At 50.1% G+C, this 23295-nt stretch overlaps 1 protein-coding gene across 1 annotated transcript in view; it reads left to right on the forward strand.

Moving 5' to 3' along the window:
• OAF (out at first homolog) overlaps positions 1–21087 on the forward strand; it is a 32271-nt gene extending 11184 nt beyond the window's left edge. The window contains exons 3-6 of the mRNA XM_044439486.1: positions 9–259; positions 18897–19031; positions 19822–20002; positions 20671–21087. Of these exons, the coding sequence (XP_044295421.1) occupies positions 9–259; positions 18897–19031; positions 19822–20002; positions 20671–20945 (842 nt within the window). The 3' untranslated portion in view covers positions 20946–21087. The remainder of the gene's footprint in view (positions 1–8; positions 260–18896; positions 19032–19821; positions 20003–20670) is intronic.
• The last annotated feature ends 2208 nt before the right edge of the window (positions 21088–23295 follow it).

Below are 23295 nucleotides of genomic sequence, written 5' to 3' on the forward strand. Positions count from 1 at the left end.
GGGAGGAGCGCGGGGCCGCCCGCCCGCCGCGCTCCTCTCCCTGCCGCGGCCGCTGCCGCTGCTGCTGCTGCTGCTGGCGCGGCTGCCCGTGGCCGGCGCGGCGGCGGGGGCGCTGTCGGAGCTGCGGGTGCGCGTCCGGCTGCCCGACGGGCAGGTGACGGAGGAGACCCTCCAGGCGGACAGCGCGGCCGACTGCATCAGCCTGGAGCTGCGCAAGGGCGACGGCACCCTCGTCACCTTCACGGTGGACTTCAAGCAGGTGCGCGGGCGTGCGCGGGCTCGGGGTGCGGGGCAGAAGGGCGCAGGCTTCGCCGCGCGGCTGGGGGGCGCCCGGGAGTGCGGGGGGGGGGGCGGTAGGGTGGGTGGGAGGGAGGAAGGATGCGCGAGGCAATGCCCTGGGAAGGACGGGTCACGCCCTCCCCTCGCCCTCGCGCAGAGGTGCGCACCGCTTTCAGGCTGAGCAGTTTGCGCTCGGGAAGGAGCCGGGGTTGGGTGGCGGTTTCGTTTCAGGGCACCTTTCCGCCGCTGTCGTGGGGTGCGGAGGCCATCACGGGTGACCCCCGCATATTTGATCCGCAGAACAATCCTTAGAGGTAGTCTAGGCTACGCTAAAAAGTACTGGCTTGTCCGCAGTCTCCCCGTGGGCTTCGTAGGAGCGCCGAGAGCCGTGGCTTTAGAAGCTAGACGCAAAGTTTGGAATAGGAGCCTTTTAATTACTTCTCATTAGAAAAATTCTGGGGGGTGCTCGCGCATGGCGAAGGGGAGGGTTGCGCCGGGTTGCAGTTGCAACACTGCTTAAAACACACCAGCTTTGAAAGAGAGAACCAAAGGGCTGGACAAGGGTTAACAGCGATTGGAGCCAACAAGCTGAATAATTTCCTTAGGCGGGTTGAAGGCTTCCCCGCAACCTGATCTTTGCATCTCCTGGGAAGTAAGTCTCCCGGACTTAGGGTGCTTCCAGCAAAACTTTTTGCCTCACTTCCACGGGGAGTCCAGAAATAGTGGTCTTATGTTTCTCCCGTGTTCTGCCGCTTCTGCTTCCATCTTCTTGATTTTTCTTCCTTTTTGTGAAATATCCATTCAGGAAGGAAAGACAGAACAGCAGCACGATGGCTTTTGATTGCTATCACAAAGAGGAGCCCTTCTTCCTAAATTAGGGTGCAAAGGGTTGCATTCCAAACAGAAGGACTCCTCCCAAAAGTGCATGTACACCTTTTGATTTCTTATCCAGTGAGACAGGTCGAACTTTCCTTATATGCTCCTGCATTACTTTCTAGCACCATCCCCTTCTTACATCAGCTTCCAGACTTTAAAAGCCAGTTCAGACATTCTGGGGGGGGGGCAACCCACCACCCTACCAGCCCTGCTTCCCACATCGTGATGCTCCATTCACCCTGAGGAAGGGGCGGGGGGGGGCACCACCACTGTGAGAATTGCTCCAGAGCAGATTCTGCATGTAACTGCGATTCAGTAGGTCACAAGTCTTTTCAGGGCACAACTGCGCACAGAGCGGTGCCTGTAGAGCATGCCACTTGAACGCAACTTGTGTGCCTTGAGCAAATCTGGTTAGCCATGTATTTTCAGTGCTGCTTTAGTGTGTGCAGAACAGCAGCTGTGAATCATGTGGTGTGTAGTGCAATTTTTGCAAATCACACAAGTCGCTTTAAAGCTTCATTCCTTTCTGGTGCTGGTTTGTGTTCATTCTATTGGTGATTTGAAAATATATGGTCCAAAAATGGAAGTTCACAGAAGAGAAAAGAAAAACTCCATTTGATTCTGATGATCTGATTGGAATAAGCAGGAAATCCATTGATTTCAAACAAGCCAGACTCCTGTGTTTCCATGCATTCCTAGCAGGGACTGGACAGTTTCTATTTTATGCAGACTTTTTTTACCCTCTCATAATAACAGCTCTGGATCAACCAGCAGATTTGCTTGGCAGAAGATGAGGACACAGAAAAGAAAGGACTTTTTGCACAATGTATCGTTAACATGTGGAACTCATTGCCACAGGAGGTGCTGTTAGTCATGGACTATGAGAGTTAGAATTCATGGATGCATGAGGAGCTGTCGCTGACTAAAACATTTAAGTGGGAGCTCCTTGGTCAGAGAGCACCATGATGCTCAATAGCAGTGGTGGACAACTTCTTGGAGGGTTGCTTTGCCCACCCCGGCAGAAGCTCCGTCTCTTGTCCCTGCCCTCTGGAGCTGCTCCTTCCCCCTTTCTAAAAAGAAAAGTGCTGGCTTGCCACCAAATTTTGGTGACAGAGTAGGGAACAAAGCTTGTTTTGTGTTAAAATAGGACCTTACATCACCCAATGTCTCCAGTTTTTCCCTTTTTAATGGGGTTTTCCCGCCACCACTACCCTGTCCCCAGGCCAGGAAGGGCTCAGAAAGGACCACGGTAGGACCGCATGCAGTCCACAGGCCTCAGATTCCCTTTCCTGCTTTCCATCCTGCTTTTGCGGTTCCTGGAGCACGTGGCTGGCAGTCATGGCTAGGAAGAGAACTTCAGGACAGAAAAGATCCTTAGCTTGCTCCCAGGGGGTCCTTGAAGTGAGGCCATGAGCTGGACTGAAATGATGTGTGTTGCATGGATGCTCCTGTCTCCTGTCAGAAGCAGCCGCAACTCCCTGCTGGCAGCTTCGGACACATGGAGACGGCTTGGAAGGGAAGCCTGACCCTGAGCCCAGGGCTCCTGCAGAAGGCACCCCCCTGGAGGAGTCACTGCATAATCACTGACCCGGCCCCAAACAAACGGTCCCCTCTTGTGCTCCCGGTGTGGGAAACAAACGGCCCTTTCTGTGCCAAGGCCTTCCCCCGTCCTGATTAAACAGGGGCGCCTGGAGAGCCCCGTTCTTCGCTGGGCACTGTCTGGAACAGTCCCCACTGTATTTCCCCTGCCCTGCATTACACACAGGGATGGAGCAGATCAAAGAGGCCCCAGCCTGGGAACTCTGGATACTGATATCTTCTCATGGGGGGAGAGAAGCCCGCAGGGTGGGTGCATCCGTGTTTGGACAAGATCTTTATAGCTGTGATCTCTGGAAAGGGATGTACATATGTGAGGTGTGGGGAGGAGGCCATACAGTGCGCACGGCCCTCCACAAAGCCACTCACTGGCTCCCAAGCGAGGGCAGAGAGGAGCTGCTGCTTCGTGTGGCTCCAGGAACTCAAGGAGAAGGCTACCAATGGCTGCTGGAGGGGATGGAGATGCATTCCTTCCCAGATCTGTGTGCCTTTGCATGTTCCAGTTTCTGGGGGACTCAAGGGGTGGGTGTGTTGCATTCATGACTTGTTGGGGGCCTCCTACAAACTTCTGGTTGACCACTTCATGAACAGGTGGCTGGGCTTGGTCTGATCCGGCTCAGGGTGCCTCTTTTGCTTTCAACTGGCTCTGCGAGAGAAAAGGTTGCCAAACAGGCATGATGAGAGGAGGGACTCATTGTAAGATGAAGCAGGAAGGGAGACGGGGACCTGCAGGGTGTGCTTTGCACTGATAACTCAGGCAGCACCCATCAAAATGGTGTTTATCAGTGGCCTTCCCAGCAGTGCCTTCAACGGTTACCAAGAACACCAGCCACGGTGGATGAGCTTCCCTGACAGAGCAGCTTGCCCGTCCAGTGCCCATCTTCCTCTGCAGTGAGCGACAGCAGAGTATTCTCGGACATGTTCTGGCTAGGCTCCGTTTGCCCTGACAGCCCTCTGCTCCACGCACGTAATTCCACCTCATTCACAGAGCCCAGCGTCTGGGGGTCATTCAAAGGGAGTTTTGGTGGTAGGTCAAAGGAGAGGTGACCTTCCAACTGATTCAACTGGGTTTCTGGGGCTCCCAGCAGCTGCCTTCCCCCCAGGAGAGAGATTCAAGCATTGTTCTCAAGTCGGTCAGAGCAAGTGCAGTGCCTAATTGAATGAGAAGCAATAAGAGCCACTGGGAGTCTTGAGAGTGTGGCCGTTTCTGGGCCCACAAGGCAGTGAGTTTGGAGGAAAGAAGACTGGGGGCCCAAGAAACTTCTCCCCCGTGCAGGCACAACCATGAGTGAGCCCAGCAAGTTTGCTCAGCACCTTCCATAGACTGAGGGTGAGTCCAAAAGCAGGTTCCAAAATTCCCTGCATGCACACCCACACCATGGCTCCCTGGCAGAAAAGCTGACATGCAAAAGGCTGAGATTAGAAGGTAAGGAGATGGCTTTATTCCAAGCCAAGCTGGTGGTCCACTTAGCTCAGTAGTGGCTGGCAGTAGCCTTCTGGCTGGTCCTTCTCAAGTTTTCCTTTCAATGCCAGGGCCTTCTGTATTTAAGCTGAGGCCTTCTGTGGGCAAAGCTGAGGTCCCGCCACTGAACTGAGGCTTTTTTCTGAAAGACCATTTGAAAAAAACTGCTAGAAAGAGAGAGAGAGAGCGAGGGAGGGAGAGAGCAAGAGCGTGGGCAATCCAGCGGCCTCTGCTTTCCAGACCCTTCCTGCCTAGCGTCGTCTTTCGTGATACTGTCTTGCAAACGTCTTTCGTGATACTGTCTTACTGGAGGGGATCAGTTGCAGTCCTTTGAGCAAACAATAAATTGCAACTTTCTTGCTTGATTGTGGCAATCAAAGGATTGTCGGCTGTGAACGGTGTTGCACTTGGGCCAAAGTCCAGGGTTGTGCAGCCCAGCTCTCTCCCACCCCCAGATCCACCCACAGAGCAAGAAGTGATGATGGCAGTGGAAACAATCTCCCATTTCATTTTTATCGTCTTGATGGTGGCGTAATTGCAGGCTTTTCTCTGCAGGATGTTTAGTGTGCAGCCATGATTCCCTGCTCGTGGATGCTTACAGGGTTTTTAGAAAACATTCCGATCCTCCAGTTTTGCTTCTGTGTCATTTTGGGTGAGGTTTTTAGAGCATAGAAACTGAGGCACTTAATTGTGAAAGTGGAAACAAGTGTGCTTTCCTCTTATGTATTTGCAGTATGCCGCTCTACCACACTGCCACCTAGAGGTTCTATAGTGCAAAAACAAACACTTCTCATGTACTGCTTGCATCTCGGTTCTGCAAGTGTTAGATTCAGCAGCCTGAATTTAGATACAGCAGATCGATGTCCAATTAACAGCCTTGTGTGGAAAAAGTTAATGTTTTTAAGAGGTGAAAATGAAACTTTGCACATGCTCAGTGGCTCTTTTATCAGGGCCAGCAAACAGATTTGTTGCAGTGGCTGCTATAACAGGAATTGTAAACATGATAGGAGGAGGAGGAGGAGTGTTGGGAATGTGTGAGATAAAGGCTTGTGGCTATCTAAAGTGGGTCCCTGTAAGACCATTTAAGACCAGAGTCTAACATTTCTGGGCTGCAACATGACTGTGCAACCTTCTTGGCTTCAAAGAGTTCAGGAGAAAGTGCCTGATTCACATGGAACCTCCTGGCCTAGGTTCGTCACTGAATCATGGACGGTTTTCGAATCGAGGATCATCACAAGAGACCCTTGTGCTATGTTGAACACCAAAACCCTGTGGGCGATGCAGAAATGAATACTTCGTGCCATGAAGAAGATTGCTAAGGGAAGGCCAGGCTTGCGGGACAAAGGTTATTCTGGGGAAGAACATTCCTAGAACATTTTTCCAGGCCAAACCTACATAGATTTTCCCAGCAGAGCGCCGCTCGGAAGTGTGGTTTCTGATGTGTTACAGTCCCCTGGTAGGCAGCAAGCCTCGCATTCCAGGTTCAGTCCCTGATGTCTCTATTTAAATCAGCCTTCCCCAACATGTTCCTTTCTAGAGGAGTCTCTTAACCAGAAGAAAGTAGGAGAAAAGGTCTGCTAGGCTGGTGGCGTGGTGGTGTCATAGGAACATGGGGAAAGTTGCTGGAGGTCGGATATAGGCAGCAACTTCTCTGGACCTCAGCTTTCATTTTATTTTATTAAAGCAAGCAAGTTCCTAGTCCTCATGGTTGTAAAGAGACTGAGTGTTTGAACAGTGCTTGGTGAATTCAGAAGTCAGAGCGTGTTACCAGATGAGATTTCCAGCTGTCAGGATGGGATGCCAAAACTCTGTTGATGATGTTTATGCTGCCTTTTCAGCGCAACAGTCTGTAGCCATCACTTTCATTTCTTTTCTTTCCCTTCCCTTTTCTTTAGTCCAAGATGTGAGTAAGCACGCTCTGTTGGGGCCAAAGTACACATAATGCAAGAGATTTGTGATTACAATCTGTGCCATATGTTTTAGAGCCACAAAGGGGGGTTCAGATTGGCTAACCATGAGACAGGAGAAGGGGCTTTAACCTTTCTTTTCCACCCCGATGTTGCTGCTTTTCCAACAGGATATCTAAATGCTTTGTTGTGGAGCAAACAGGGAGAGAGTGTAATTAGGAAAATGACACCAAGAAATAGATCAAACTGTTTATCACACATGATCATAATCATGATCTGGTTTGCACTACACAATATTTTAAGCAACAAGGAATCCTAAACACAAATCTCCCTTATCCCATCTCATTTGACTTTCAGCTGAAGGGTGGAAAAATGCAGTCTGCACATGCTCAGAAGCACTATCACTGCTTCACATATGGAGAGACGGAGATGGGAAGAGCCAAGCATTGTCCCACCCTTAAAGGCAGGGATCTCTTGGTATCACTGACTTACTCGGGAGATGTCTGGTAGAACCAGCCCTTGCCCAAGTCCTTAAGAAGCTTTTCGTGCTGGGAAGAAAAGCCTGTACTTGGGCAGAGGGAGAGAGGGGGAGGGTCCTTTGCGAGGAGCCAAGGAAGAAGACCATGTGAGTGAGTTCAAACATTTCCAGATGTTCTTAGTTTCCGTCTCCCCTCCTGCACACAAGGAAACTCAATTAAATTCCATAGCATTGATGCTTTTGCGCCAAGTGCCTCCGTTCATCTTATCTGGCAGGCCCGAGAACCGCTGGTTGCTGGAACTGGGCGGAGGAAGCATCCGAATGCTGAGAGGTTGCAAGAGATGGTTTGAACATGTGTGCAGTGCAGGGGCAAGGCTGTAGGCAATGGCAATAGGAAGAACTTCACGGTTTGGCTGACTCTGATGCTAACCCTGTAAGGCCATCGTAATCGTTGGCTTGCTTCTTCGGACGACCTGCTGCACTGATTGGAAGCAGGAAGCCCATGTGCCGATGAACAACTGACTTTAGGGTCCCTCTCTCCTTTTTCCTGGCAGCTTTAGGATAGGGGTAAGTTCCACAGGGGCAGCACAGAAATGGCAAAGGCTTCTCCTGGTGAGCAGCAGTTCAAGCCATGGGAGCCCTGCCGGAAAATGGAAAATGCAGCTGACGTTTACCATTTCCTCTCTCTGCTACAAGAAGCATGCTCAGTTTCTCATAGCCAACACATAGCTTCTCCTGGGACTGCTACCACCTTGGATGCCTTCTCCCCCTTCCACTGTGGTGTGAGATCTTTGGGGACAACTCAAGATCACATGCACACTTTGCCCACAGAGGTCTCCATTTCAAGAACAGTATAAAGCAGGGCTGGGAAAGACTTTTCTCCACTTGAAAACCATGCTGACTTGCGGTCCACCACAAGGTGGACCAGGGACATGAGGTGGGCCCAGCTGTTCCAGATCTGAATTGCTCAGAATGCTGGGCTATGTGGTACAAATGGGGCTGTGCACATTCTGTTAGATCCCTTTTGTCTGTGTTTTTCAGGCTGCAAAGCCTTTAATTCCATTGCCTGCTCAATGATGGAGCCAACTTGTCGCTGTTATTGTTTTAAAGTGGGAATTTAATTCTACTTGCGCTCAGTTGCATTGGCATGAATATGCATTAACTAATGCACATCAGCATCTTTGCACAAGAGCGCATTTGTCCTAACACACATTACTTAATGCAAATTAGTGTAAATGCCACCTCCTCCTGGGGGAGGGGACACCCTTCTGATCTGTAAGTCCCAAGAAACTGTGTCACTCATCAAAAGTCATTCTGTTGTGCAATTTGCAAGCCTGGCTCATAGATAGCCTCTGAGTGGGATGGTGTAAACTGGTGACCTGCAACAGCAGGAGGTTGGACCCAATGGTCATCTTGGCCTCTTCCAACTCTACTATGTTTCTATGATTCATTTGAAACCATTGCAGATTTTTCTGAAATCCCCAGATTTCAGATTTTTCTGAAATTTATGTACGTGCATGCACACATGCATAAACACTAGTAGACTAATGTTCGTACTTCTCTGTAACAGCATGGTCCAGTCTCATGTCTGAGTGCAATTTAAAATTGCACAATCATCCTTTTTGTGTGCGGAGAGGAGCACTTCAACCCGACTGCTTGTTTAGGAATGGAAAGGAAAAGAATTCTTGAATGCTGGTTGGCCTCCCATTATTTCTGACTCCTATTTACATTATCCAGCTTGTTATCCTCCATTCATCTCTGAGGAGAGAGAAAAACAACTCAAGGGCTAGGAAGGGCATCTTGGCTGGTGTTTAAAATTCTCGGGTGCTGGGTCAGACTTCAGGGCACCTGTTTGGATAAGCATTTCTGGCCACATGGGGATTAATACGTGACCTTTTGATAGTAGTTCTAAGTGTCCAGAGCACAAAGCCTCACTGGCTCAGTCCAAGCATCCATCTAGCCAACGTTCTCTTCACGGGGTGACCAACCAGCTGCCCATGGAAAACCTACAAACTGGACAGGAGTGCATGAGCTCCCATGTGCCCCAGCCACTTCCTGTGATACTGGGGGCCCCGGACTGCCACCAGTGCGTTTCTCCATTCCTCTTTCGAAGCCACCCAAATTTGTATCCACCACTTTGTATCCCAAAAGTGACTTCCACAGTTTCTCTATGTTCTGAGTGAAAAGGCCCATTCTTCCATCTGTCCTGAACCTCTGACCAGTCAGCTCCATGGGGGAACCCCGCTGGGTTCTTGTTTTATGGAAGAGGGAGAAAAGCGTCTCCCTCATCATTTTCTGCAGCCCATGCACAATTTTGTGTACCTCTCTTATGCATCTTCTGACCCACCTTTTCCCATGCTGCAACAATCACAGTTGCTTTTGGTTCAGTTGAGGATACTGTAAAGCAAAGAAGAAGAAACAACGGTCTTGCAGATGTAGTTGGACTACAGCTCCCATCATCCTTGGCCATTGGGCTGGATTGGATAGGAATTGAGGCCCTACCATCTGGAGGTTCCTAAATCTCTCTGAATGTTTGAGATCCTCTTCAGATGCTTGCTTTCCTAGGCCCCAGGAATCTGCAATATGGAAGACAGAGACATGGAGCAGAGCCTTCTCTGCAGTGGCACCAACGTATATGGAATTCTCCATATATACATGTACTCACACCACCATCATGGGATGCTCACTTCACTTTGTCTTTGTCGGCCTTTAGACAGCAAACCATCTTAAGAGTGGCTCTTTACCTACCTGAAAGCAACCTGCAAGTTACTGCTATATGGATTTTGTGGTTTGCTTTATATTTTGATGCTTTTCTATGAAGTTAACCTTTTATTGATTTTAGTGTTCCTTTAAACTGCCTTTGTGGGGACTGGTGGGGTTTTATATATATCGGAAGGCTGCAGTGTGCATGTGGAGAGTTCAGATTTGGTACCGCATCCAAAGCACCTGCTTAGCTCTCGAAAATGTAATGCCCAGAGGCAACAGGAATGGGCTTTTGAATCCACAGCCTCAGACGCTGGGCTCCATAGACTGCTCTGTCCAGTCCAGCAAGGCTGCTCCATTCGCTCGCACCTTATTTGGCTTCTTTCAAAAAAGAAGCCATCCCTGAACTGACTTTAGCAGACCTCTGCCGGTGGCAGAGAGATAAGAAGCACCTTTAAAAAGCTCGCCCCAAGACTTCAAGGAACAATCTGGGACTCCCAGTGAGTTGCTTTAGAAATTGCAAGGCAGCCTCACTGCAGGAGCCGCTCGACAATGTTAAACTTGAGTGAGTTTATCACACCGTTATTAAAGCACATGTTTCCCCGAAGGCTGTCTTTGGAGCAGGCAGGAGCGTCGTTTCACCGAATATTGCCTTTGTTATCCTGCGGGGCAGTCATGGAGATCAAAGTGGGGTCGCATTTTAATTAATTGCTTCTTTTAGGGAGGTGGGGAAAGGGTTTCATCTGGAATAACTGGAGTTCCAGGTAACTTGAAACCTGAATAATACATTGCTATTTAGGGACACACCTGTGCATGGGGTGGGGGGGGTGTTTCAGTTTGGGGGAACCATGGTTTATTGCTGCATTGTGAATGGTGAGCTGCTCCCTGTGGTTTGTTTTCTTGGTTGTGTTCAGGCAACATGATACCCTACGATTCGATGACAAGCCACAGTTCAGTGGCAACCCCTATTCAAGCTCTGAATGCGGGCCATGGCGCTGTCTGAACCCAGGCAGAGATCTTGTAGAGTCATTGCAAATTTGAGCAGACTGGTTGGTACCCAGCCTACCTTAACTGTCTATTAGTTATATTTATATCCTTACTTTCCAGTGTACAAGATTGTCCACTTCTCCATTTTATCCCCGCAAACAACAACCCTGTGAGGCAGGTTAGGCTGAGAGTTTGTGACTGACCCAAAGTCCCCCAGTTGGTTCCATGGCTGAGCGGGGACTTCAACCCACATCCCCCATACCCCAGTCCAACACTCTAACCACTACACCACCCAGCTCTTTATTTTAAAATATGTGTATGGTTGGTGGGGGAATGTGTAGGCCTCCAGATGTTGTTGGACTGCAGTTGCCATCAAACCTACTAAGCATAGCCAATTTTCCAACCCTCTATTAAAGAATGAGTCCAGTACACCTAGTTTTTATTTTCTTGGGTTCTTGGTATTTCACCTGTATGGTTCTATAAGGTTAACAGGAACCAAAAGAAAGGTTTTGGAAAATTAAATTCCAGTATATGCCTTGTTTGATTTTAACATTGTTTATACACATACATGGTGCCCTTTGAAGAAGAGGCAAGCCAGTGGTTTCAGGGTAAGGAGGATATTGTCGCCTATTCTTTTTCGGAGTCTGCCTTTCTCTTGCATTAGAATTTCTCCCCCAGCGTAGACCCTGGGCAATGAGTGAGAAGGGAGAGGCCCATGACTCGTGACGAGCTGGAGCAGGCTCCACAAGCACAGTTGAGATCTGAACTGTACAAGCAGCGGTTCTGCGCAATTTATCTGTCACTGCTCCATGCAGTTCCAGACGGCAGGTGGGGCAGTCAGGTAGCCCTCCCTACAAAGAGAGATAAAGGGATAGTTCCCAGTATTTCTGCCCAACATGCTATCCATGTCTGTATGTGAAGTCTCTCTGTTTGGGGAAACGTTCCAAGTTCAGATGTCGCAGGTGCAGTGGCAAGTGGCACCTGCCAATGACAGGTGATTAGTTTCAGTTCTACAGCATCAAAAGGTTGCAAACAAAGGTACGGAAAAGACACACAAGAGAGCAGCCTGCTTGTGAATATTGGTGGCAGCTTGACAGGTCCTCGCAGTGACCGAGGGCCAGACCCGATGGACCCTGCAGGGGCCAGACCTTTTGAGCAAGGTGTTTAGGGCCTAAACACAGACGGTCTGGATTTTAATCTCTGCTTGGCAACACACTCTTTGAGTACCTTGGAGCAGTTTGTTCCCCCTTGCCCTCAGTGTGCCATCTGTAAAATGGGCATGTGAACTATCTAGCGGTGGGAACAATGTAGAGATGCTAGCCGCGCAATGCTATCTATGCACAGACACACACACACACTAGTGCAAGCTATCTGTGAAATGTGCAAGTAGCAGAAATAATGTTCTGACAAGGCGTTCATTTTCAGCTGGGACCTCTACTGATTGCCTCTTCTCAGACTGCATGTTTGTCATCTCCGCTCCCCCCAGCCCACAGGTCTTTCTCAGAACCTCCCTAAAACACACACACACATGCACACGCACACACATGCACGCACTTCCTAATAAACATGCACACACACAATGCTAAGCTTGGCAGCCTGGAGAAAAATTGCATAATTGCTAATTTGCATGAACTGCTCTTGATTGCACAACTTGGACTTCCAGGACACCAAGTGTTAAGAAGGGGATTTTTGTGGGAAGTTCTGCTTTCGTTACATCTCAGAATTCTCCAGTGACTAAGGGCAAGGCGTCCTGTTTAGATACATTATAGAATTGGCTTTGTTTGAAATGCACCATCATCCACTGCCAGGCCTTTATTACAATTATTTTTGCATGCTTGTGTCCCTGAATCACTTTCCAAAACAGGATTTCCCCACACCCTCCCTCTGGGAGCGATAATGCAAAGCGTCTCTGAGCTGAGAGATCATCGCTGGAACATCTGTGAGGCGCTGATGTCACCGCAGAACTTGTTGCTATGCTGGGAAGTTTCGCGGAAATCCTCCGGCACTGACAGTGTCCTTCACTCGCTTGGCCAAGAGCTTGCACAGTGCTGAATCACCTGGCAGTAATTAGAGAGAGGGCTTTCTGGGGAAATGTCCGTGGCTCCTTCTTTCTGAAGGAAGAATTCCTCTTGCTAGGAAATCAAGCCAGCGGTTTCTCCACCGGAAGGCTTAGATGAAACTCGCAAGGCTGGCCTGGTGCCAGGGATGGAGTGCCTCAAGGCCCCTGATGCACCACTGGTTAGCAGAAGGAGCTCCGCACTGCAGCGGAAGTTGAGGAAGGGAGGCAGACATATAAAAGTAGGACAAGCTGATGAGGGTGCTGGCTTCATGAGGTTCAGTGGAGTCCCTGCTGACCAGGGTGAAAGCTGCTGCCCACAACCTGTGATGGAGCAAGTTCTGGACTGAGGGAACTGAGTTATGGCTGCCAAGCTCACTGGGTGACTTTGGGCAGTCACTGACTCCCCGACTCTTACTCTACCTTTTAGGGTTGTTGTGAGGATTAAAGAGAGAGGAGGGGAGGAGGAGGAAGATGGTGAAGGCCCCCATGGGAAAAAATAAATGCAGCGCTTCCTAATTTGGGGGATATAAATAAATGAATAAATGTGGAGCAGGGCTGGTGCCGAGTAGACACAACTGCACCCTGATGGCTCTCACCCCAGTGGAGGCCGGAGGACAAGAGTCTCCTGGTTCATTCTCTTCTCCACTGCTGGTTCACCTGTATCTTTCACTGTCTGGGACAGTGGTGGTGGAGAAGAGGAGGGACAGAAGGCCGTGGGACTTGAGAGTATAGCCATAATGAGGAAGAGGAGGAGGAGCAAGCGCAGCTGGGAGGGGAGACTCCCTAAGGGAGGGGCCTTTGAGAGGTTCTTGCCCAAGGGCGCTCCAAACCCACAGAGCTGATCCTGTCAGACTAACTGGAAATGATGCAGCTCAGCATACCTGCAATTGGCAAGGAAATGCGGCACAGTCACACATGACTTGGAAGAGAAAGAGGGAGCCTTCCTCAAAAGCAGGGTTTGGAAACAAGGAAGCTGAGAAGAAAAGCCAGGATTTTAATTCCCTTCAGAAAGGTTGGTCATTCAGACCACAATGATGGAAGGTGAGACACGAACAGGGCAGGTCACCAAGTTCAGGAGGAAGCCTGTATTCTTAATGAGCAGGGTCAAGGAGGTTACTCAAGGCAAGGTGACTTCTGCAGAAAGCTGGGAAAGGGAATACGAACAGCAGACCTTGTGCATACTCCCAGACACTCTCAGAGTAGCAAGGGATGCCCCGAAGAACATTAAGAGCCACAAGAAAAATCATTCTGACAGATGCAGGAAACTGGCTAGGAAGGTGGCTGGACTGTTGGAAGACAAGGTCTGTGTGGAGAAAGGAGAAAGGAGATAGCAGATGAAGTGAATGCATGCTTTGCATCAGAAGATGGAGAAGATACCCATTCCTGAATTTCCCTGGAGTCTGAAGCTTTGAGTCAAGTAGTGGTAACGAGAGAACATTCCAGGCCTTATTGAAAAATGAAAAGCTAAGAGATCTTTTGCTTGAAAGGTGGATGTTTTCACAAAAATGTGGCTTATGAAATGATTGGCCACTGCATACAAGACCTATTAATCACGACAGTCTCCTGTTTCTCTGATGATGAGATTGAGAGTAGGAGGAGGAGAATGATGTACACTGCTCTGAGTTCTTTGAAAGAAAGAAGCAGGGATATTCATCGAATAAATAAACATGATTTGGAAAGCTGCTGGGGTGCCTACGAGTAATTCTGATGAGGAATTGAAAGGCAGTGAACCTGGCAGAGGATCATGGTTCCAGGTTACCAAGTCCAGCTGACGGGTGTGAGGTGTACCAAGCAGTGCCCCTTTGAAATGCCCATTTGGGGCAACAAATGCTGGACCAGAGCATGTGCAGAAGGCAAGGGGGTGCTAGTGATACAAATGGAGAGATTGGAATGGGAACCCTTTTACCTTTTAGGAGAGGTGAGTGGGGAGGCCTCTCCTAAACAGAGGACAGAATTCAGCATGTGCTGAACATGGGAGGAACATGCTGGCAGAATAACTTTTGAAGATCGCTGTGCAAGCAGTGGAGAAGAGGCTCAGGAGGAGGAGGAGGAGGAGGACAGGCCATCTCTTGGTGGCCCCATCTCTTGCCTCCCTGCCTGCTGGGATGACCTCCAAAACCCTTCTTTCCGCCACAGCTGCAGAAGTGAAAGGAGATGCAAGGTCAGAATGAAGTCTCATCCTTGCAGCTGGAGATTGGAAAAAACACGGTGACCTCCTAGATGCTCTTTCAATTTATGAAGCTGGTATAGTTTTGTTTTGTTTGCAAGTAAATAAAGGCACACAACCACCCCATGCAGAGCTTCAGCTGAGGGAAGAGCACAGGTTGCAATGCCCGCATTTGCCATAGAAAGAGAAAGGAGTCTTGGTCCTTCTAGCTCTTTGTTGTCCATGCCAGCTGTCCCCATCCTGGTGTCCTCCGGACATGGTGGTGTGCAAGCCCCATCCTCCACAGCCAGTGGGGGGTCTGTGAATGACGGATGCTCCATGCACACACTCTTGGGGCCTTCTTAGCATGTGGGACAGGCGTCTTTTGCAGCCTGGCAAAATGTCTCTGCATAAAACGGAGACTTTTGCATGGAAAGCAGCATCTCCAAATCCTGGTGGCAGAGTGCCTTTTTTTTTTGCTGCAATGTATCGCCTCTGCTCCTTCGTGGCTTCATCTCCCTCTTCTTACCTGCCCCTCCTCCTGGTTTGAGCCACTGTGTTTCTTTTCCCCTCATCCCTCCAGTGCCCCCTACTCACTGTTTCCCCTGCCCCAGTGACGTTAAAGAAGATGCTGACTATGACCCACACCGAGCGGCCTGCCAAGCCGCATTCCACTCCACACCAGGCACAGTAACTGAGCCTGCAGGCGGTAAATCTCCCAGCACAGGGAGAGAGAAGGCGCGAGAGAGCGGGCAGATAAATATTTAGTCTGGCTGCATGGCACCGCTGGCTCACTGGTGCAAAGGGGACAAGCTTGCTGGGAGCGAGGAATGCTCTGCACAAATGGCTGAGAGGAAACCACTGGTTGGCACACAGGGCCAGAAGGGAGTAAGAGCAAGCCATGGTTTAGGGGGCAGCTGTCTTCCCTTACAAACAATTCTTTTCAAACCTGTGGTGAGAGGACTGGACTGCGAGCCAGGAAGCGTGGGCTCTAGTCACCCCTTGGCCACAAAACTCATGGGATGACTTTGGGCCTGGCATTGACTCTCCGTCTATCCTACCTCACAGAGTTGCTGTTGTGAAGATAACATGGAGAGGAGAAAGACTGCAAGCTGCTTTGCATCTTTTACAGGAAAAAGTGGGATATTCATATAAAGAGTCAATACATTTATGCTGGTTGCTGGAAAAGTCAGTGTAAAAGAGACCCTACCCATGGCTGGGAAGAGGGTGTTGCTCTTGGGTCAAGCAGGTCAACAGTGAGTCTAGCCAGTGATTCACATGTGCTGAATATCTGTGGCAAAAAATGAACCAGAACCTTTTGCAAGGCATAGGCTGGTATGAAAGAGGGTTCCTGGAAAAAGACAATAGGGGTTTCAGTCAGATATTCTGGCTTTTGTTTAACCCTATGTGTGCATGCAAAAAATAGAGTGGATATACACCAAAAGTTTGCAATCTCTGACAAATGGCAGATGAGATGAGGGTGGCTTCTCTTTGCATTAGAATGAAAAAGAAATCCTTTCCAGCAGACTGGAGAGTAAATTCTGAAAGCAAGTCTCATTTGAGGGACCCAGTGGGTGGCATGTCCCACTAAAGATGTTGGCAGGGGCTGCTGGGAGTTGAAGTCCAAACCTTCTGGATGGCTGGGGGAAGCTGATTCACACCCTGGCTGGCAGCCTTTCTGTGGGGAGTCAGCCTGCCCAGAGATGCCTGAACCAAGTAGGTGCCCAGCCTCTGTGTCCCTGTGTCCCTTCCCAGCCCTGAAATACCAGCCACCACCTACATCTTTCCAAAGTCTCACTGCAACACATAACATTGAGCAACATCAGTGCTATTTGCACAGGCATACAAAGCCCTGGTTGTTGTTGTTTAGTCACAGAGCTGTGCCCGACCCTTCACGACCCCATGGACAACATTCCCCCAGGCTCTCCTGTCCTCCACCATCCCTCGGAGTCCACCCAAGCCCACACCCACCACCCCAGTGACCCCATCCAGCCCCTCAACCTCTGCCATCCCCTTCTCCTTTTGCCCTCAATCATTCACAGCATCAGGGGCTTCTCCAATGAGTCCTTCCTTCTCATTAGGTGGCCAAAGTCTTTGAAAGGCCCTGGTAATTGGGGGAATTGGGGGAATGATAGCCTGCTCAGCACACCAAGAGCAAGACCTCTGCCTTGTGGGAAAAGCTGGGTGGGTGGGCATCGCCTTCCCCTGCTTCTGCTTCAGTGTGATGAATGCAGCCAGCAGAGCCCCCGTCCAGTGCGAGTCCAGGCCCAGCTTGCAGCTGCGTTGTCAGCGGTCCAGTCATGTCCTCTCTCCTTGGTGGGTCCACATTGCTCTTGGAAGGGAGAGGGTGAGTCAGCCCTGGAATGCCTGCAGATGGACCCCCGGGTCATCGCAGAGAGGAGCTGAGCCTGCTCTCCTCTGCCTTGCTTTCCCCACAAGAGGAAGAACGTGGGATGTAGATGCAAAGTGGTGATGATGAGGATGATATTCACAGAGCCGTCTCTCAGTCTCGCCCTGCAGGGTTGTTGTGGAGGAAGGGTGGGATAGAAAGGCGATGCTCACGATCTGCTTCGGCAATGCACAGAGGTCGGTTCCTGGCATAACCGTGTTATTGGTGCTGCTCTTTTTAACACTCACTTCAGGTTTGTTTTTCTGTCTTTAAGAACACGCATACCTTTGGCAATTTGCAAAGAGACCTAAACAAGGACAGCCGGGTCCCTGACCCCAAGGAGCTTGCAAGTTAAATTTCAGACTTGGGGCAATGCACAACAGTTGTGGAAGGCTGGGAAAAAGAATGAACTCGCTAACAGACAGGAAGGGGAACGGATGCTGAGCAAGGGAGTGGGGCTTCTGCGACTGAGGCAGCAAGCCAAAGTTTCTTCAAGTCATTGAGGATGATAGGCCTCGTAGCTACTCAGTAGAGTCTGAACTGGGACTGTTTTCCTCACAGACAGAACCATAGTCAGACACTTGGAATGTTATCATTTCATTCATATTTTTGCCTTTCATCATCCTTGCTCTTATTTACATAAGAACTATGTCTATGTGTGGCATATTTTCATTGTGTTAGGACCTAGGATTGCAGCAGTGCATTCTTACTGCAGCTGCTCGATTCTTCCCATGGACGTGCGAGGGACTTAGCATTGTCATCATCTTTGCCGTCTCCCCGTTGGTGCAACCTTTGGGGCCAAAGGCTCACAGCGCTGATTCCCATCCGTTCATGGCACACGTTTCTCTCCCTCCAATCCCTTGGAGAATTTTCTCCAAGCAAAGAAATCTAGTCTCTCCTTTCCTCCTCCCTCTCCCTTTTCCCAGTCACACTTCAGCTGGTGGCCAGCAGGGCAGATGGGCTTAAGATCACCCCCGGGGGCCCTGCCAGCCCCATCTTGGCAGGAGGGAGCTTTGGACTTGGCTGGTTTGTCCTTGCAGGGCCGGAGGGAAGACGAAAGAGCTGCCGGCGAGGATCCCAAGAGGAGGCCTGGCTCAGCACTAGACCTGTGTTTCTGCAACACAGTTTGGACTTTTAAAATCATCTGGGCTGCAGCTGTGAGCTGGGCAGTGCCTCCCGTTGGTGGAGCATCAACAGAAAGGGCCTTCCTTCCTTCGACAGCAGATTCTTTTTCCCCCCAAACATGGCAAAGGTGGAGAAAAGGAAGGGTTGCCAATCTTTTTTTTTTTTTAAACTGGCTCCGGTGGCTTTACTTAAACTGTGCATTGTGTTAAATTTGGACTGTGCTGCCGCTCCTCACCAATTTGTTTACCTTAGTGTGAACACAGGTGGGAATTGCAGTGTGAACACTTCTGAATTGCAGTGTTTGCATTAGGGGAGGATTCAGGCAAAATAGTTCCCCCCCCCCCCACTCTTCCACAGGAACCAAAAAAGCAAGGGGGAAAACCTCATTTGGCAACAGTGGGGTCGATTTCCCTTTGTTTAGTCTCCGCAGTGAGGGGCAGAATTCTGACTGGGAAAGTCGGTGCCTGCTCCACCCATGCACAGTGACCCCAGTCTGGGGCAACGGCCTGCACACTTAGATTTGTCAGCAAAATGACCAGCAAGACAGGCAGAAATGCATCAGGTCTAGCTTTTCCTACTATGGGGAACCAGCAATGAGGACTGCTAACCTGCCAAGTGCATCTCAGGATGCTGCCACGAACGCAGCAGCGGGGCCAGAAAAAGACTGCCAGCTCACACAAATCCCTTCTTGGATAGAAGAAGACATTTTAATTTTTATTCCAGCAGGCTTCTGTTGCCATGAACAGCTCTGCAACAGGCAAAAATTCAGGAGGGCTTCCCAGATCAGTGCTGGAGAAAGATTGGGATGGCCAGACATGGACAGGAGGTGGAGGTGACTGCGTCAGAGTGAAGCTGAGAATATGGTTCGACTTCCCTTCTTTTCTTTTAGGAGGTAAAGATTTTCCGAGCGCTGATTCTTGGGGAGCTGGAGAGGGGACAGAACCAGCTCCAGGCACTCTGCTTTGTCACTCGGCTGCACCGCAATGAAATCATCCCCAGCGAATCCATGGCCAAGCTAAGACAGGTAAAGGGAAGAAGGGTTGCCGGCTGCTTGTGGTTAAGCACATAGTTTTTCTTGCTGTTGTTTAGGTGCATTGGTCACCGATTAATGAGAGTGGGGGCATAGCCCATCTCCTCTCCATCTCAGCCTCAAACCAACCCTGCAAGGTAGAGCACAATGACTGGCCTGAAGTCACTCAGTCAGCTTTCATGCTCAGGCAGGGACTGGAATTCAGTCCTCTCTCTTACCTGATGCCACTCTGCGAAATCAATGTTCAAGATGCCTTCCATTAAAAATATAGACCAGCCATGACTAAACAAGCCCAGCAAAAAAGCTTCCCTCAAAGAAACAATTTTACTTATGGGGAGAATGTAAGTGTTCTCCATTTACACACTGAGGGTGTTGTTCAGCAGAAAAGTCGAACAGTCTTGAATGTTGTAATCCAGGTACAATGTGGGTGTTCATGCCGCTGGCCAAAGGGAAGAGGGGATTTCTTGGCAGGGCATTATAGAAAGGGGGTGTTTCCACACTCGGTATTCCTGTAAATCGCACTGCAGAGTCTCCAAGGCCCTGTTGTACAGAAAAGCCTCTCGTCGCTGGCTGAATACAGCTTTGTATGGAGGGTGGCTTAATACTTCCCCACTCACCTTTCCTCTGCTCCAAATTGTCTTCTGCAAGCCACCTTCCCTTCTAGGGCATTCAGATACAAGTCATCTTCCTCGAAAAGATGGGTGCTTGGAGGCCTATGGAGGGAGAGCAACCTGAAAGTTTGAAAAGCACAACGATTCTTCCACTTCCTTTCCTCCTTTGACAGAAAAACCCACGCACGGTGCGGCAGGCTGAGGAGGTGCGAGTCCTGGAGTATCTCAACATGGATGTGGCAGTCAACTTCAGCAAGGGGGCCCAGCTCAGCTCCCACATCCATAACATCTGTTCCGAGGCCAGGGAAGCCATCTATACCCGAGAAGAAGATGTGAAGTTCTGGCTGGAGAAAGGTACGTGGCACCACGTCTCTCTAGACTTTGTTCCTGGAATGGCAGGGTACAGAACTGCCTCAGCCCAAGGGCAGGCTTTCATTTTGTGGAAACTCTCCAGGGCTGAGTCACAGGACTGAAGGCAAAAGCACCAGGGACAAAGGCGAAGGATTGTGTCATGTACTTACTTCCAGCACTTTGGAGTTTCTCTGCTGCAACCTGCTTGGTCGTTCACCTTTTCTTTCCCCGTGGAAGGGGCAGCCCTTCACCCAGAGAAATCTTCCACACTCCCACATGTTGGGGAGGGGGCATTTTCTTTTCAGCCCTTCTCTTCCCTCAAGGAATGACCAGAATTCAATCGAACCAAAAATGGTCACAGGAGCAAATCAGAAAGCCATGCAACATTTGGTGGCTGGGGAGAATGGGAGATGTGGCCTTCTGGGGAGCCTGGGAGAGCTTGGTTTGGCCTTCCTGAAGGTCTGGTTTAGACCCTGGGCCATATTTCCACTCACCAGTCCCAATGGTCGCTAGCTTGCGGGTCTGAGGTTCAACACCCCATAGGGCATGTGGAGAGAGAGAGAACCTGTTGAAAAGAGCAAGGATGCTTCAGGCATTGTCGGTTGTAATGTTGAAGGAACTTTGGTCGAGGATGTGACTTCCCGGGCCTGAACTATATGGCTCTTTTGCAGGGGTAGATGGCTCCATGTTCGAGGTGCTGCCCCAGTCGACTGACCTGCCCGACCTGCAGCGTTGCCGGCTCTGCACGGACCGCTGGAAGCCCTGCATCTGTACCTATGCGCTGAACATTGAGTGGTACCCCTGCATGCTCAAGTACTGCAAAAGCCGCGATCCCACTGGGAAAGTCTCCACCTACAAGTGTGGCATCCGCAGCTGCCAGAAGGGATACAGCTTCGACTTCTACGTGCCTCAGAAGCAGCTCTGCCTTTGGGACGAAGAGACCTAGCAGGGAGCCTGGGCAGCCATTTTGTACTGAAGGGGCTTCCTGCCCACCTCCTTTCCTGTGGCCGCGGATCGCCTAGCCAAGGTGACTGCCTAGAAAAGGAAGGGGAGTGGTCTGGAGCAGTGGTGGACATGCCTGGCCTCCAGTGTATGGAGGTTTTGTCTGAGTGTGTCTGTTTCCTTGGCTGCCCAACCGTCGGCTCCCTCACAAGAATGGACCTCAGCTGTGTTTGGTTGTGAGATTGTCAGAGAAAGAAGAGCGGTCGAGTCTGTGTACTGTGTGATGCTCTTGGACTGAGCAGGAGCTGTTGGAGACTTGGGGACAGCCCAAAATCTGTTTGCCACTAGCCATCTTGACTGTTTTATGCTCCTGGACAACCAAAAATGAAATGTGCCCCATTGCTGCTTTGTTTAATAAAGAAAACCGAGGAAAAAGAATAGTTTGGCAACCTCCAAGAATTTGGGAGCTTCGGATTTGACTGTGTGAGCTGGGAAGATGCTTCCAAGTTGCTACTCGGTTCCACCAATAGAGGGAGACAAAGGACCATGGCAAGATGGCTACTCCACATTCACATCTCAACCCTGGTGGATGTGAGGAGGACGGAACCTGGCCTGTGCTCTGCCCACATCGCAAGATTTGCTCAAGAAGACAACGGTTTTGGGCTAGAAATCATTCTCCAATGCCAGCACCACCAAACCCTGCAATAACTAATGGTCATTTATTATAACGACTGCATAATGCACTCTTCCAAGTCTGAGCCGCATTTTGGCCATACCAGGATGCATTGGGCACATACCCCACAATCATCAGCTGTGGGGGCTAGTGGTTAGAGAGGGAAGGAGTGTCCCTGGGATAGGGAGCAGAGGATATTGGTTCACCAAAAAGAGCCACCTCTTGCTCCTCATCTGGGCTCCCCAGGAAGAGGGAGTGCAGGCCAGGTCTCAGTTTCAAGAGAGTGGTCAGCAGGGAGCTAGATGCTGGGAGAGGCCTACAAGAGCAACTTCCCCTTGGGAGATCCAGACCTCAGTGCCGTCTTACCTCATCAGCAGGAATTTGGATGCCTTTGCATGGCTATTTGCGCTCCCCAAAAATGTGATTGGGTGAAATGATGACAACCCTTTATACATTGTGCCCACACTAATGGGCTCGGGGGAACAATCTGGTTTTGGGGGGCAGTCTTTGTGGCATGGATGTTGCCAGGGCAAGGGATGCTGGGAATTGTGACATGCTGAGTCAGGGCATGATCATGATGCAGAGTGTCTGCATTAGAGCAGAAGCAAACCACCTGGGCGCAGGCACGTGGGCAGGGGCTTTTCTTTCTGCGCATGCTTAAACTTGTGAAGCCCTTGCCAGAAATAGCCACTGCAGCTCTGCTCCCCACCCCTTCTGAAGAAACCCTTTCTTAATCTCATGGCTCCGTTTCTCCTCTTAGTAGAACGTGGGCATCCGGGAGAGGAGGGGTAGCAGACTGGGTAGTCTTATGAGGACTCGTGCAAGGTTTGCGTGGTTTGCGACCCAAGTTTTTCTGTGTTTCTCTTTCACTGGATGCCTAGAGAAGAAGAGTTCCCAAGCGGCAATTTACCACCTACAGTTGGGGACTCCAGTGTTTAGTCCATGGATATTTCCCTTTCACCCACCAGACTTCTGGTACACTGAGAGGCGAGTATATGCAGAGCCAAGTGCTGCACAGCCTTGTGCTGTGTTGTGTTGTGTTGTGTTTTTTGGAACTCAAGCCCAACCTCTGTCCTGTACTAAGATTCTAGGGCAATTTACTTTTCTTTTATTCTCACCGGTTTGCCTTCTTGGAAATGAGGGTTTGTCAGAGACTAGGCTGTGGGTGGCAGAACAACAGACACAGGCACCAGAAACCAAGCAACCAAACCAATGTCCAAACATTAAGCCTAGTCCAGTTCAAGAATCCAAAGTCACAACCCAGAAGAGCAGAGACAGTCCGGCAACCGATAGCATAGTCAGGGCAGGGCAGAAGTCAGGAACCAACGAAGCAAGACAAGAGGGAGATACCTTTTGATCAGAGCAGGGGCAGGAGCCAGGAACAAGGGCAGGAGCTCAGGTAACACCAGCCAGGAAGCAAGCAGCAAGCTAGGAGGCCTTCGTTGCTGAGTCAGTGTCTGGAGAGAAGAGCCCATTCCTCTACAGTTCTTCCCCCAGCGCTCCCAGGTGGTGCTCATGAGGGCACTACTAGTACCAATGGATTGAGGGAGTGATGTTCTTCTGGCATTGGGCCATCAGGAGATGCCCTGAAGCTACCCAGATCCTGCCCAGGGTTGTGTGATCGGCCAGGCCTATCATAGCAACCACTTTATAAATAGGAAACTCCCATCCTCATGACAGC

Source organism: Varanus komodoensis, unplaced genomic scaffold (assembly GCF_004798865.1).
Source record: "Varanus komodoensis strain SLA01 unplaced genomic scaffold, ASM479886v1 scaffold35, whole genome shotgun sequence".
Taxonomy (NCBI): domain Eukaryota; kingdom Metazoa; phylum Chordata; class Lepidosauria; order Squamata; family Varanidae; genus Varanus; species Varanus komodoensis.